The following is a 13,195-nucleotide window of genomic DNA, read 5'->3' as shown; positions in this document are numbered from 1 at the left end:
ATGAGAGATCCAAAAAGATTAGTACAATGATTTTTTATAAAATTATAAAGTAGGAAAGTATTGGGATTAAGATTTATAATGTTGAAATAAATCAAATTTTATGTCATAATAAAGGCTTTTTCTACATAATAAATAAATAATTAAAGATAGTCCAAACAAATATTTGTTATTTAAGTGAAATATCTTTTGACTATAAAAAAATAAAAAATAAAAAAACAAGTGTGAAATATGTTTTGGGGGTGGGGGAGGAGGGTTTTGTTTTAATATTATGGTGGACGTCGTTGGATTTTTTTTTTGGTACGCTATATCCATAATTTTTTAGAATCTTATAAATTTTTATTTTATAATTTTATAAAAAATCATGGTACTGATTTTTTTTAGATCTCTTTCTTTATCTTATTTTATAAAAAATATGGTACAAGTTTTTTTTTTTCCACCAAAATCAATAACTACCATATTACTATATATATTCCAAATGCATGAATATTTCAAAAGAAAAAATCAAAGGCCTTGTTTCATAATAAGAGGCCTTGTTTTAGTGTTTTATGCAATTAAAATAATAAAAATAAAGTGGGTGGTGGGTATTTTAATAATACTAATGTATTGTTTGATTTTAAAAGTAATTTCGTCCGAAAATTTTATCACACAATCACTCGGTTAGTTAAAATGACCCCTTCATGATAGATGATAGATAGTTGAGGGGATTAATTGTTAAAGATATTCATAAGGGGAGGTTTTTTGAAAACGGGTGAAAGTCAAGAGGTTTTTTTTGCAATTCGTCCTAAAAAATTACATAAAGAATCTCAACAATTACTTTGGACTCCATTAACATCATTTCCTGCAATACAATTTGATTTTATTGTATTAAATCTCTGCAATTATACGAAGGTATCTAATTGTGTGCAATTATACCTTGTTGTGCAAGGAAAATGGATGAGAGTGAAGATAAGAAAAGATAGTAAAAAAATAGAAGAGAGAGAAACTTAATAGTTATTGTGACATGATATTTTCACATAGACAACACATGAATTAGGTCAGAGAAATCAATTTTTCTCTCAATTCTATCTAATTTTCTTCATTTCTACCAAATTGAGCATGATGCTATGTTTAGTGGCGACTTAAATTTGGAAATAGAGAAAAATTAATACAAAATTTGTACTAAATTTTTTGCAATCCTAAATTCGGGACACTAATTTGATGTTAGCAAATAAAACATGTAATTGATGTTAATTGATGTTTCTTGTCAAATAGAAAATTTCTTAATTTGCATAACTCTTGTACACTAAAAATAATAAACCAAAATTATCTTAAATACTCAAAAAAAATAAAATAGTAATAATAATAAATCATAAGTAACTTGTACTTGGTTATGTTAAAACAATGATTTTGATTATTGTAGGTGGTGGAAATGGAACCCCACCACCCACTCCACACATTAGTACCTTACTACTACTACCATAGAGTACATCACGAACGACACACCGAAGTTGACTTGTCTTTTTCATTACGCCATTGAAATTTTTACTTTCCAAAACTCCACCTACCAATGCAAGTGGGGCCTCTTTGAGGTACAAGAAAAAGACACTTTAATATAGTAATAATGTGACTTTAAAAATACATTTTAAAGGACATCGAAACATGGTGGTGTACCTTTCTTATCAAATCACACAAGAAATTCAGATATTGAACTGTTAAACCCTCTTTAAAAATGAGCTAATATCGTTAGGCCTTGGTAGATATATATACATATATTTTTTCTTTCTTATTTCTTTAATTCAAATATATATATATATATATATATATATATATATATATATATAAACAAACAAACAAGTGTCATGAACAATTTCCTTTCTCTCCTCAACTTAAGTTTTAAGATGAAGTTGTGCTTTATGACTTTTTTATAAAGTTCATACTTGATAATTCCTGATGATAAGCTCGTGACTGATATTTCCTGATTAATCATCTCTTATAAAAAAAATTTATTTTTTATTAATAGTTTAATGCATTAAAAATATCAAGCCGACTAAGTATTTGTCATTCATGGTAAAAAAATAGTTTGTTGTCATTATCAAATATTAAAGTATTGAATAGCTTCTCTCATTAAGTAATGATATACGGACAGATTTTGTAGATTAATTTACCAAAACTAGCTACTGGATTAGTGAAACTCGTATGTGGAGCCCACTCATTTTGCAGTTGTCATTTGCCGATTTAAAAAATGGCTCAAATCTAAGGAAAAAAATAAGATATTTTGCAACCAAGGCATGTGTGTGTGTGTGTATATATATATATATATATATATATATATTTTTTTTTTCTTACATTTGATATGTGATTATTTATACAAAAATTTTAAATTATTTATTTTTATTTTTAATTATTACTGTAGGGCTAATTTGTTAATGGAATGAAAAAGAGCATATAAAAAAATTTTGTAAACCAAACAACAGTTTTACATATTGGTACACATTGGTGAAAAAAAAAAAAATACACATCATAGGTAACTTGTTTAGTATAGTATATTTTATACAAAACAAAAAAAGAAAAAGAAAAGGTGTTCTAACATACTGGATATGTTCTAACTAAATTGGAACCACATAATGCACTCAGATCTCACTAGAAAGCATTCAATCATTGTAATATATCTGTTTTTGGAATGTATTCGGATTCTAGTTTTGAAAAGTTACTTATTTAGTACGTCTATATATCAGATCCCGAATTCTCCTGGTTTTATTACGGGTCTACTTTACCTCGGCCTTATGTAACAACTACATTACATCCTTGATATTTCATAGTATTACAACAACGCTGCACTACTAACTATACAAGACACGTAATTCCCTCCTATCCGAATTGCTGTATACCATTACTAAAAAGTCATAAAATAATTAGGGCATTTTACTTCAACCATTCCTGCACTGGGCTTAGCCACATTGTAAACTGAATTCCAAATGAGGTACATTATTGCTCCGAAGACGGAAGACAGGAGACAGATAAGGTAGATTTGAAAGAAAAAGTAATGTCGTACATTTCTCTTTAAGATAAGAAACTATCTTACATATGTGGTACAGATTTTGTTATGTGATTCCACAAACACACCGATAGGGCCCCGACTCTGAGCGTGTCATATACGTGTACCTGGTGCAGCTACTGCAATTGTTGAGAGCAAGTTGTTCGCATTTTGGTCAGATCGCCACTGGGACAAGGTGGGACTTTGCCTCCATTAGTGAGAAGCTAATGTTTTCAAACCGAACCTGAACAAAGGACAACTAGGATGAGAGGGATGCCCACAATTATTAGGGTCTTTCAAGACCACCCAACTTCAGTTTTTAGCAAGCATTACGAGCAAATGATAAGAAATAGCCAAATTTGTACATAATTAGCATTGTGGCTCGCATGTGCACCATGTGTGATTGTTTCCATAGTCCATGTCGAATGGTTTTTGTCTATGTCCATCAACTAAAAAGACAGGATACTACGGAACATTTCATTTACATAATGAAATCCATATGCTCCTATTATTAACCAAGAAAATATGCAACTCCGATTAGTCTTTCCCATATCTCCTTTGCACAATCTGCCATTCTGCCGATTATTTTAATCATATTTAGAGGGAAGTTAACACAAGAATATAAAAAACTCACTAATTCAATATTTGCCGAATCCCATTGCAATAATACTCAAATATGTTTTATCAAAACCAAGTTCTTAACAAGGCAGAAAATTACTTGTTTTATCAAAACCAAGTTCAAGGAGAAAAAAGAACCAATGAGGCAGAAAATTTTTCCCCATATGTACACACGTGTCATGAAATCCACCAGCAAGGCATTTGTAGGACAGAAGCTCTGCTTTTTAATGCGTTCTTCTGTATTTAGAAATCAATCATATTTCAATGCTTCATATCACCATCAACAACTGCTATTAATTTTTTTTTTCATCAATATTAGCTTTCATAAATTTACCCCAACTTCTTAAGTTGCTTGAAAAACTAGGATCAAAGAAAAGAGAGAACGAAAAACTGAAGCTGTTGAACCAGTAATCCAAATACGAAAAACTGAATACCAAAGAATTCTCCAGAATTGCAAAACCGACAAAAACAAAAATTTAGTTAGTTCTGTATTGACAAGAATTCTGAATCAACTGTTTAACATGCATAAGACTATTGCTGATTTTATATTGTCCTCACTCCTACCTACCATCCTAACCACCTCTTGAGTGAGGCATTGCCAGATGTAATATTAAAAAAGTATAGCCCTAAACTACCAGTCATATTAACAAACAAAGTAGAAAGAGAAACAACAATTGGAGATAGAGCATGCTCCAACAGAAATTTGACCAGTGTACAAGGTCTGAAGCTAAAAAGGTTTGATCAGTTTTTATAGGTAAAAAAGGATAGACATATTTACCCTGTATGATCATAGTATAAGTTTTGTGATGCAGACAACAAAAAACCCAAATATTTATGCTGTAGCATGTATCTTTGGTAAGAGACTAGAACAGTACTTGAAGCAGCGAATATATATTAATTATGACACGAACATCATTTATTTATTTGTCATTATAGATTCATGGGGAGAAAACAATCACCCTCCAGGAAACATGGATATATAATCATCTATTCCATTCTCTATAACCTGACCTCCTAAAGTCCTAAGTAAATTTTAAGTGCATAAAAGACCTAGTAACATCGAGAATTCCACCTACCCAACCAAGGTTTTATCTTTGTTTAGGACCTTTCTTGAGTTCTTCTTCAACTCCATTGGTCAAGTGTTTATTCAGATATCCTAAATCCTCCTCTAAATTGTGGTTTCTCTATTTCAATTGAACAAAGTTGTGACAGACCCCTATGCAGAAATTGCAAGAAACAGCAAGTTTACAGACAAAGGAATTTCTCACAATTGCAAAATCAACAATAACATGCTTATTTATGTAAGGAGTTGATTTAAAATTGCCTACAACTCTTGTTCAAACTTTTTAGTTCCCATCAGACTAAGGCTATTTCTATGTCAGTACAACCAAAATCCCAACAACCTTTTTTATACTAGAGTAATGTTGGAGAATCAAACAAATCATCATTATTTATGAAATTTTCATTAACAATTTGTAACTAGAAGTTCTGCTCCTCTGTGCAACATTATTGGAAGATTCCAAGACAGGCACAGCCAAAACATGTGCTAAAAATTAAATTCCCAAATATGAAATTGCACAGTACAGAAGATACAAATTTTGACATTCCTAAAAGTTGCTTCACTCTTCTCATCATAGTTAAATGTTCGTATAAAATATGTAGGGTGCGTAATCCGCAAGAGACACAGATGAGTAAATCAATTCGCAAGAGACACAGATGAGTAAATCAATTCGGAACTCGAGAAGAAAATAAAAACTTCACATCCTCATTATTCAATAAAATGCATGGTGGGGAAAATTCAGACACCACCCAAGCAGCTACGATAGATATACAATGGTGTATTTCATTTTCTTTAGTTTAACATTGTAAAACATGACTAGAATACAGATAAGATGAAGCAAATTCTAAAAGTTTAATCTAGCACAACAAAAGAAAGTTGAGCAAACAAACCATTATCATACCGAAGCTGTGGCAAAGGAGAGAGATAGAGAGTGGGCATACCCTTTTCTCTCCTTTCTGTCTTCATTCAGTATCCGAAGGCAAAATAGAAGGAGCTGCAATCTCTTCCAGCATGAGATATTCAGCATCCAAAGGCAAATTAGAAGGAGCTGCAATCTCTTCCAGCATGAGATTTTCCAACCCGGGCTTCAATTCTCGATTGCAAAACTCCTCATACTCTCCTTTATCCCCTCCTTTCTTCTTCACCTCCACCACCACCAAAGACGGCGTCAATTCGAATATCTCCGCCGCAATTGTCAACGGCCCCTTCACTCCCTCCCTTGACCCCTCCAAACTCACCCTGCAATCCTTCTTCCTCACTGAAAAACTAACCACCTTCGCAATCTCCTCCAATTTGGATATGATCTTCGACACCGGCGCCCCAGACACAAACCTCGCATCATCTCCGCCCTCCTCAAACAACCCAGACAAATCAAATCCAGGCGAAAACGATATAATATCAAATGCATTCAAGCTCGCAGGTCTCGGCAAATGCCCAATTCTCCTCCGGCTCTCCATTTCCGACTCAGATTCAGACAAATCGGAAGAAGACTCCATACCATCATCAACGTCGTCAGGAACACTACATAACCTATCATCCTCAATATAGAACTTTATATGCTTAAACCCTTTCTTAAACCATTTCTTGTTCATAATCTCCGGAATTGTGATCCGAGTCTCCGGATTGGTATCAAGAAGATGAGTTAATAGCCGACTAAGCTCCGGCGAAAACCACCTAGGGCATCGAAATTCGCCTTTATATATCTTCTTATACATTTGCATGATGTTCTGGTCATGAAATGGTAAATATCCAGCCATCAACACAAAGAGGATGACTCCACAGGACCAAATATCGACCTTGGCCGCATCGTACCCCTTCCTCGCCAAGACCTCCGGCGCCACGTACGCCGGCGTTCCGCAGAAGGTGTGGAAGAGTCCGTCCTGCCGAATCTGATCCGACACGGCGCTGAGTCCGAAATCCGAGACCTTGAGGTCTCCGTTATCGTCTAACAATAAATTTTCAGGCTTGAGGTCTCGGTGGTACACGCCTCGCGCGTGGCAAAATCCGACGGCGGAAATCAGCTGCTGGAAGTACTTTCTTGCGACTTCCTCCTTCAACCGACCTTTGGCGACCTTGTTGAAGAGCTCACCGCCTCTGACGAACTCCATTACAAAGTAGATTTTTGTCTTCGTGGCCATTACTTCAAACAATTGGACGATGTTCGGATGGCGAACGCGGCGGAGGATCGAGATCTCGCGCTTGATGTGCGCAATTAGACCGCCTTTGAGGATTTTCTCTTTGTCGATGACTTTGATGGCAACACTTTCGTTCGTTTTGATGTTCCGAGCATGGTAGACCTTCGCGAAGGTACCATGGCCGAGGAGCTTTCCGATCTCGTATCGGCCTAGAAGGAGCCCCTGGCTCTCCTTCTTCGATTTCACGGAGGAGGAGGTGGTAGCCGCCGCGGTGGTGTTGTTTGCCATTTGATGAATTGAATTCGAATTCAAACACTAGTTTTTGTGTTGTAGTGTTTGTTTCGCCATTGAAGGTCTAGTTTTTGAGTTTTGTTTATGTCTGCTTTTGGAACGTGAGTTGTGTAAAACGGTAAAGTGTAATTATTAGGTTTTTGGTGGCTTTTATAGGGGGGAGATGACGGATGGTTGACGGCAAATTATGCTTGTCAGCCCTCTAGCTTAGGGTTTATCACACTTACATCTCAAACATTTTGAATAATTATAACTACCTCCATTCTAGTTAGATATATGTAACAATTCGACTCCTGCCGGGAACCAGCGTCAACGCTGATTTAGAAAAATTTTAAATTTATTTTAAAATATGTCTTCAAATTATAATTTTGTTCAATGATTGTTGTGCAGACAGACATTAATATTCCAAATTTACTGCATTTGTGGCACATTGAAAGTTAAAAAAAAAAAAAAAAGTCAAAATTTACTTGTGCGCAGTGGTAGTAAAAAAATATATGATAATACGTGAATTAATTGATGTTATGACTCTAAATTGGATTAAATGAAAATATATGTTTTATATAGTTGACCCAAGTAATTGAAGAAATGTTTGATTGATTTTGTTACAGGGATATAATTGTGTTTTTATTCAAACTATGAACAAAATGTGTTGCCCAAAAGTGTTTTCACATTCATTTGAATGACATAGCTCGGCATGTAATATGTTTTAGGTGAGTCTGATATGTTTTGTCAATATCAAAACAACTGTTCTATTGCAAGAGTCAAAAATTTGCTTTAGTTCTTTTACTAAAAGCTTAAAATACCAAAATACAATTGGTGATATGGGTTTTAACAAAAAAAAAAATTTAATATATTATGAACTATTTCAAATCAATATTAACAATTTAAATATGATCCAAAATTTGAATCCCAATATCAAGACAAATAATATCATAACACTTCCCAAAATGACGTAGTGACTTAGGGACTAAATTCCACAGGTTACCAAATTCAATGTATTTGAAAGGAATAGTGAGTCTCACTCTTATCACATGATGCCACAACTAAATCATATATTAAGACTCACTATAAATATATATATATATATATATATATATATATATATATATAAAGGAGTAGAAGGGAAAAAAATTAGAAAAAGGAAAGAAAAAAAAAAAAAAAAGTACCCAAAATCACAACTTAAAATGGAAAAAAATTAAAATTTATTTTTTTATTAAAAAATTAAAGAATAAATAACGAAAAAACAAAAAAAAACTACCGTATATATAAATAGTTGACAGGGCAGGCTAGGCCGGTGCCTGTGCACCAGCTCCGTCTTTGATTATAAACATATTTTTATTCTAAGAAGTCATCAGAAAAAGATAAATAAATAAAAATAAAAATTGTTGCATAAGTGTTGACCATTATAGTAAAAACCAATGATAGAGTCGGTCTGTTGTATATGCCCAACTAGAACAAAGGTAATTATAATTATTCAAAATATAGAGAAAAAAAGTGTAATAAATTTTAATTAAAAGAAACTTTGATTTTCGCCGTTTGACAGCTGTACGAGGTGAGCACCGATGATTACAACGGCTATATATTACCAAAAAATGATGATTCCGCTGTGAATGAAACCATACTTGCTATTTCTTCGGACGAATAGTCGTATAAGACAACCCTACTGTCACGTGCTTGTCACGTTAACTGAACGTGGCGAGGTGTTATTGGTTGGTTGTATGTGGTAGTTTGAGGGGCTTGTACAGCTGAAGCGAGAAAAAGAGGGAAGGCTGAATTTGGTAAGGTCTTTGGTAGTGTGGACAATAATTGCCAACAACCAATCAAGTCACTTGATGCCGACTACGTGGCTAATACTTAATGTGGCAACGTGTAACGGGTGGGCGCTTATCCATTTATCCAAAAACTCGAACTGTTGGGTAGTGTTGTATATCCACCCATTTATACTCATGTCACTTTCCATCCGGATCCGATGTGGGACAAGTTTCTCCTTGTAATATTTTCCCCCACCCGAACTCGCAACGCCCTCGTTGCGGTCGGGTCACCCTGTCTACCCGGAGTGGCACACCCGAATGCCTTCCGAACCGGGCGCTTGGCGTGGCACCAGATTAAGGACTGGGCCTGGCTCCGATACCAACTATAACGGGTGGGCGCTTGTCCATTTACCCAAAAGCTTAAACTATTGGGTAGTGCTACTTACCCACCCATTTATACCCATATCACTTTCCATTCGGATCCGATATGAGACAAGTTTCCCCTTGTAACACAACGTGTATACTCGCGCCCCTACAAATAGATTTCCACGTGCTTAGTTTTCCATTTCACCTTCCTCTTATGGATAAGTTCTGTCTTCTCCATTTCACTACAATCCATGCTTCTTCATATTTCTGCACCTCCCGACAGAATTCCGCAATTATTGCAGATTTAACACAAATAAAACAAAAACAAAATAAAAAAACGTGTTAATTGTTTGATATAAATGAATGACTTGACACCTTCAATTTATTAGTTATTATTTTACGAATATAATTTTTTTTTTTTTTTTTTTTTTTAACATTTATAATAACTCTGATTAACAATGGACCAAACATTTGGCGTATTTACATAATTGCAAGACTAGCAATTGCATTACAAATTTACAAGAACTTTCATAATTTTACTGATTTTAATGTAAAAGTTGTAAGGGAGTTTATTTGAAATCAAAATTGAAATTATTTACATTTAATTTTAATTCAAAATTGACTGATCACTTAATAGTTCAAACTTAATTGCATGTATATAAGTAAGTAAATGGGTCATTCCAACTCATTAACGCGAACACATTGTTTTGATTTTTATGATATATTGGAGTAATATTTTTTAGTAAAAATTATCCTATTTTTACTAATTTAATTATCAATAAGTGGGTCAACCTTTTCAATTTTTATTTTTTTTTAAAAAAAGAAAGTTTATAAGGATATTGTTCACTCACTAAAAACTTATAATTTGAATCAAATTTATAACTCGCTTGTGTAATTTTAAATAAAATATTTATATTTGTGATTGAATATAATGAACTAAAAAATGAATATTTGATATTAAAAATTATAATTTAGTGATATTTTTTTGTTTTTTGAAATAAAAATTAAATTTTTATAAGAATAAAAATAGATGTGTGTGAATTTAGTATAAAAAAAAACTAAAGAATTAGTTCAACATTTGATACGTGAGTTGAATAATTTGTACAGAAACAAATAGCACCGTTTAAATTCAAAGAGTTATCCAAACATGTCAGTCCATCAGACATGGCGGTCGTCATCTTCTACGACTTTGTGACCCTAGGAAAACTAGGGACTGAGATATGGGCTATTGTTATAGGGCGGTTTTGAGTTAGATTAGATCAAATTTACCAGTTTTGTTGGAGATGGACCGACAAGTCAACCCAATTGTCGGTCCTGATTTGAAGACACGTAATCCTTAAAAACACTATATAAGCAAATTTATAACTTACGCTCCTCCTATTTTCGATTTTTGCACTCCACGTTGAAGTAGGAAAGTCCGAAAGTGCTAACTCGTTTTGAGTGCTTGTATTAAAAAGCGAGTGTCATTAACCTCGTTGACAATCAAAGTTCTGTTTGGCTTCCACGTATTGTTCACCTTACGTTTACGTCTACAGTGCATCCCATGCGTAGAAAAGTTTATGTTTATCATTTATATTGACAACTTAACAAATAAACTATGTAATAAGATAAGATGGGTTCACTTTTTTGGTGTCATTTAATGTGTGATAAAAATGGGAAGGCTGTTTGGCACAAATTTGTCAATACTAAATACAAATGTTGCTTCAAAAATGTGTGTGTTATATATCATGACCAAGTGGCCCAAGTTCTAGTCCCATCCTTGGTTTTAATCATACAAATGAGACATTCTGTCAATTTCCCTTCAATGGAAGACAAAATGTCTAAAATATTTTCACCATGCTTATTCAATTATTATCGTTTCAAGTCCTTAACACTTGAGCGATGTTAACACCCAGTCTTTTTAGTTTCGCTTTCTGTGTATTTGTATTTTTATTCTATATGTTCAATTTTAACACTGTTTCAAATATGGTCGATCTTAATCGCTCTCTCAGTGATCATTTTTTATTATCTCTGCGTTTGATCTGTTATTCATTTTCACTCTCTCTCGCTCTCTTTGTTCAATCTCAATCATTCTTGAAGTTCAAAGAAGATCGATTTGAAGATATAACAATGATATTTTGAATATTTGAACATCCATTTGATGATTCCAAGTAAGTTTTTTTTTTTTTTTTCAAACTTTGGTTAAATAGGACTTTTTATTTGTATGTTTGTTTATGCATGCAATGGGTCGTTACGGTTGAGGTCAGTTTTCTTATAATTAGGGTTTTGTTTTGCTTTAAGATATTGTAGTTAGAGAACTTTAAGAATGCTATAAAGAGAGAAAATGAATATCGGTAGAGAGAGAGAGAAAAATACGAGCATTTAAATGTGGCACAGGAGTGCCAAAACGGGTATTAACGGATAATTTGTAACTAACATATATATAACTTTTTTTCCAAGACAATAAGTATTAGAAGTTAGATTAACAAATGCATAGAGTCGAAACCCATATATATATACATACATATATATAATTCACTGGACTATCAAAACATTTGCGACACACACACACATATATATTATACACATATATTACACGCATTTCTCAAATTTTTAAGGATTATATGCACATGCTAAAATAACATGGGTGATTAGTTCACAATTTTTATATAGTGGCAGAGTTTTTTATACTTTATACAAAATTAAGATCTAAGTAGTTTATACAAAAAGAAATAGAAATTTTACCGCATTTTAGTGATCTCGTTCACTTCTATATATATACTAGATAAACAAAATTTTCAAACTGATAATTTGTACTAAATGGAATCTTCTCAAAAAAAAAAAACAATCAAATTGAAATCTTAAAATTTGTGGCTTTAAGAAAAATAAAAAACGAGGACATAGGAAGAAATATAATGAATGAATTTCCTTTTATGTGATCCCACTCAAAATAAAACTTCAATACTAAAAAAATATTGTATTTCTGGTGAATAAAATAAAAATTACAAAGAGAGTAACCTATATTAGTCTCTAGTGGGATTCGGGTATGTTGCCTAATATGACAAAATCTGCATATATAATCAGGCCAGATTAGGCTACCTGAATCCCTATCAAGAGGTTCGACCCAAGTGCGTATTTCACATAATTCGGAATTGTCCCTATCATCATTTTCAACCCCACGGAGGAATTTTTCTGGTTGCACAATCAAGCTCTGGACCTATGGGCTTGTCTAAACCTAATTTATCCGATGGCCAAAAGCCAAACCTGTGGAAATTGGGCTGTACAAGAACTCCCCAAGCCGAAAGCCCATAATAGTGACGAATGTTCAAACCAAAAGAGTGGATCTTCAAAAGAGTGGATCTTCAAAATTGTTTTTTGGGTCCTTTAGGTCCCGTTTGGCGTGCGCTTTGTTTTAGGCATTTTATTTTTGGTTAAAACAAATAGGAGTGTTTTGTAAAAAAATAGAAACATGTTTGGTAATTATGTTTTGCTGTGAAAATGTCGGAAACAAAAACATACAAACACATACATGTTTGGTAGGTCATGTGTTTCAAGAATTTTGAAAACAAAACATATTTGGTTACTCTAGCTGTTGCCAAAAAAAAAAAAAAAATGTTGCCAAAAAAAAATGAAGATAGAAACAAAAAAACTTGTTTTGGTTATCATTGTTTTTAATTTGTTTTTATAAATTTTAAATATATTTATCAATTTATTTCTATATAAATGGTCATCACATTTTTAATAGATACGGTGAAATTTGAACACACAAATATATATATAAAATATATATATATATATATATATATATTGGCCTATAACAGGTCTCTTTACTGTACTACATGAGAGTCAACATTTGTAACTTTTTTCGTCCCAACTTAAACTGAATGTCACATTTTATGAAATGGTAAATTTATGTAAAAAGTCATTAAATTTTATAATTTATTTACAAAAATGTCTAGAAAGTACATTTTAATAATTCAAA

At 32.9% G+C, this 13,195-nt stretch overlaps 1 protein-coding gene across 3 annotated transcripts; it reads right to left on the bottom strand.

Moving 5' to 3' along the window:
* Window positions 1-2,880: 2,880 nt before the first annotated feature.
* On the bottom strand, window positions 2,881-7,256 carry LOC132314944 (CBL-interacting serine/threonine-protein kinase 12-like). 3 transcript variants are annotated; one of them, XR_009483548.1, is made up of 2 exons: window positions 5,582-7,256; window positions 2,881-3,257 (listed from the first exon to the last, which is right to left on the bottom strand). XR_009483548.1 is itself a non-coding variant. In XM_059813715.1 (2 exons), exon 1 carries the CDS (start codon window positions 7,112-7,114, stop codon window positions 5,654-5,656), a length of 1,461 nt encoding a protein of 486 aa, XP_059669698.1. In that variant the 5' UTR covers window positions 7,115-7,256; the 3' UTR covers window positions 2,881-3,257; window positions 5,633-5,653. The 3 variants fall into 3 exon arrangements, 1 of the variants encoding a protein (XP_059669698.1); XR_009483549.1 differs by having other exon boundaries at window positions 5,593-7,256; XM_059813715.1 differs by having other exon boundaries at window positions 5,633-7,256.
* Between the last annotated feature and the right edge of the window lie 5,939 nt (window positions 7,257-13,195).

This window comes from Cornus florida, unplaced genomic scaffold (genome assembly GCF_030987335.1).
Source record: "Cornus florida cultivar Cherokee Brave unplaced genomic scaffold, ASM3098733v1 CherokeeBrave_3.0.0_Hap2_Chr01, whole genome shotgun sequence".
Taxonomy (NCBI): domain Eukaryota; kingdom Viridiplantae; phylum Streptophyta; class Magnoliopsida; order Cornales; family Cornaceae; genus Cornus; species Cornus florida.
Note: the sequence above shows the minus strand (reverse complement) of the source record. Positions and strands in the feature narration are given on the sequence as shown.

Coding starts and splice junctions, on each gene's coding strand:
- LOC132314944 (XM_059813715.1), bottom strand. CDS start 7,114: ATGGCAAACAACACCACCGCGGCGGCTACCACCTCCTCCTCCGTGAAA.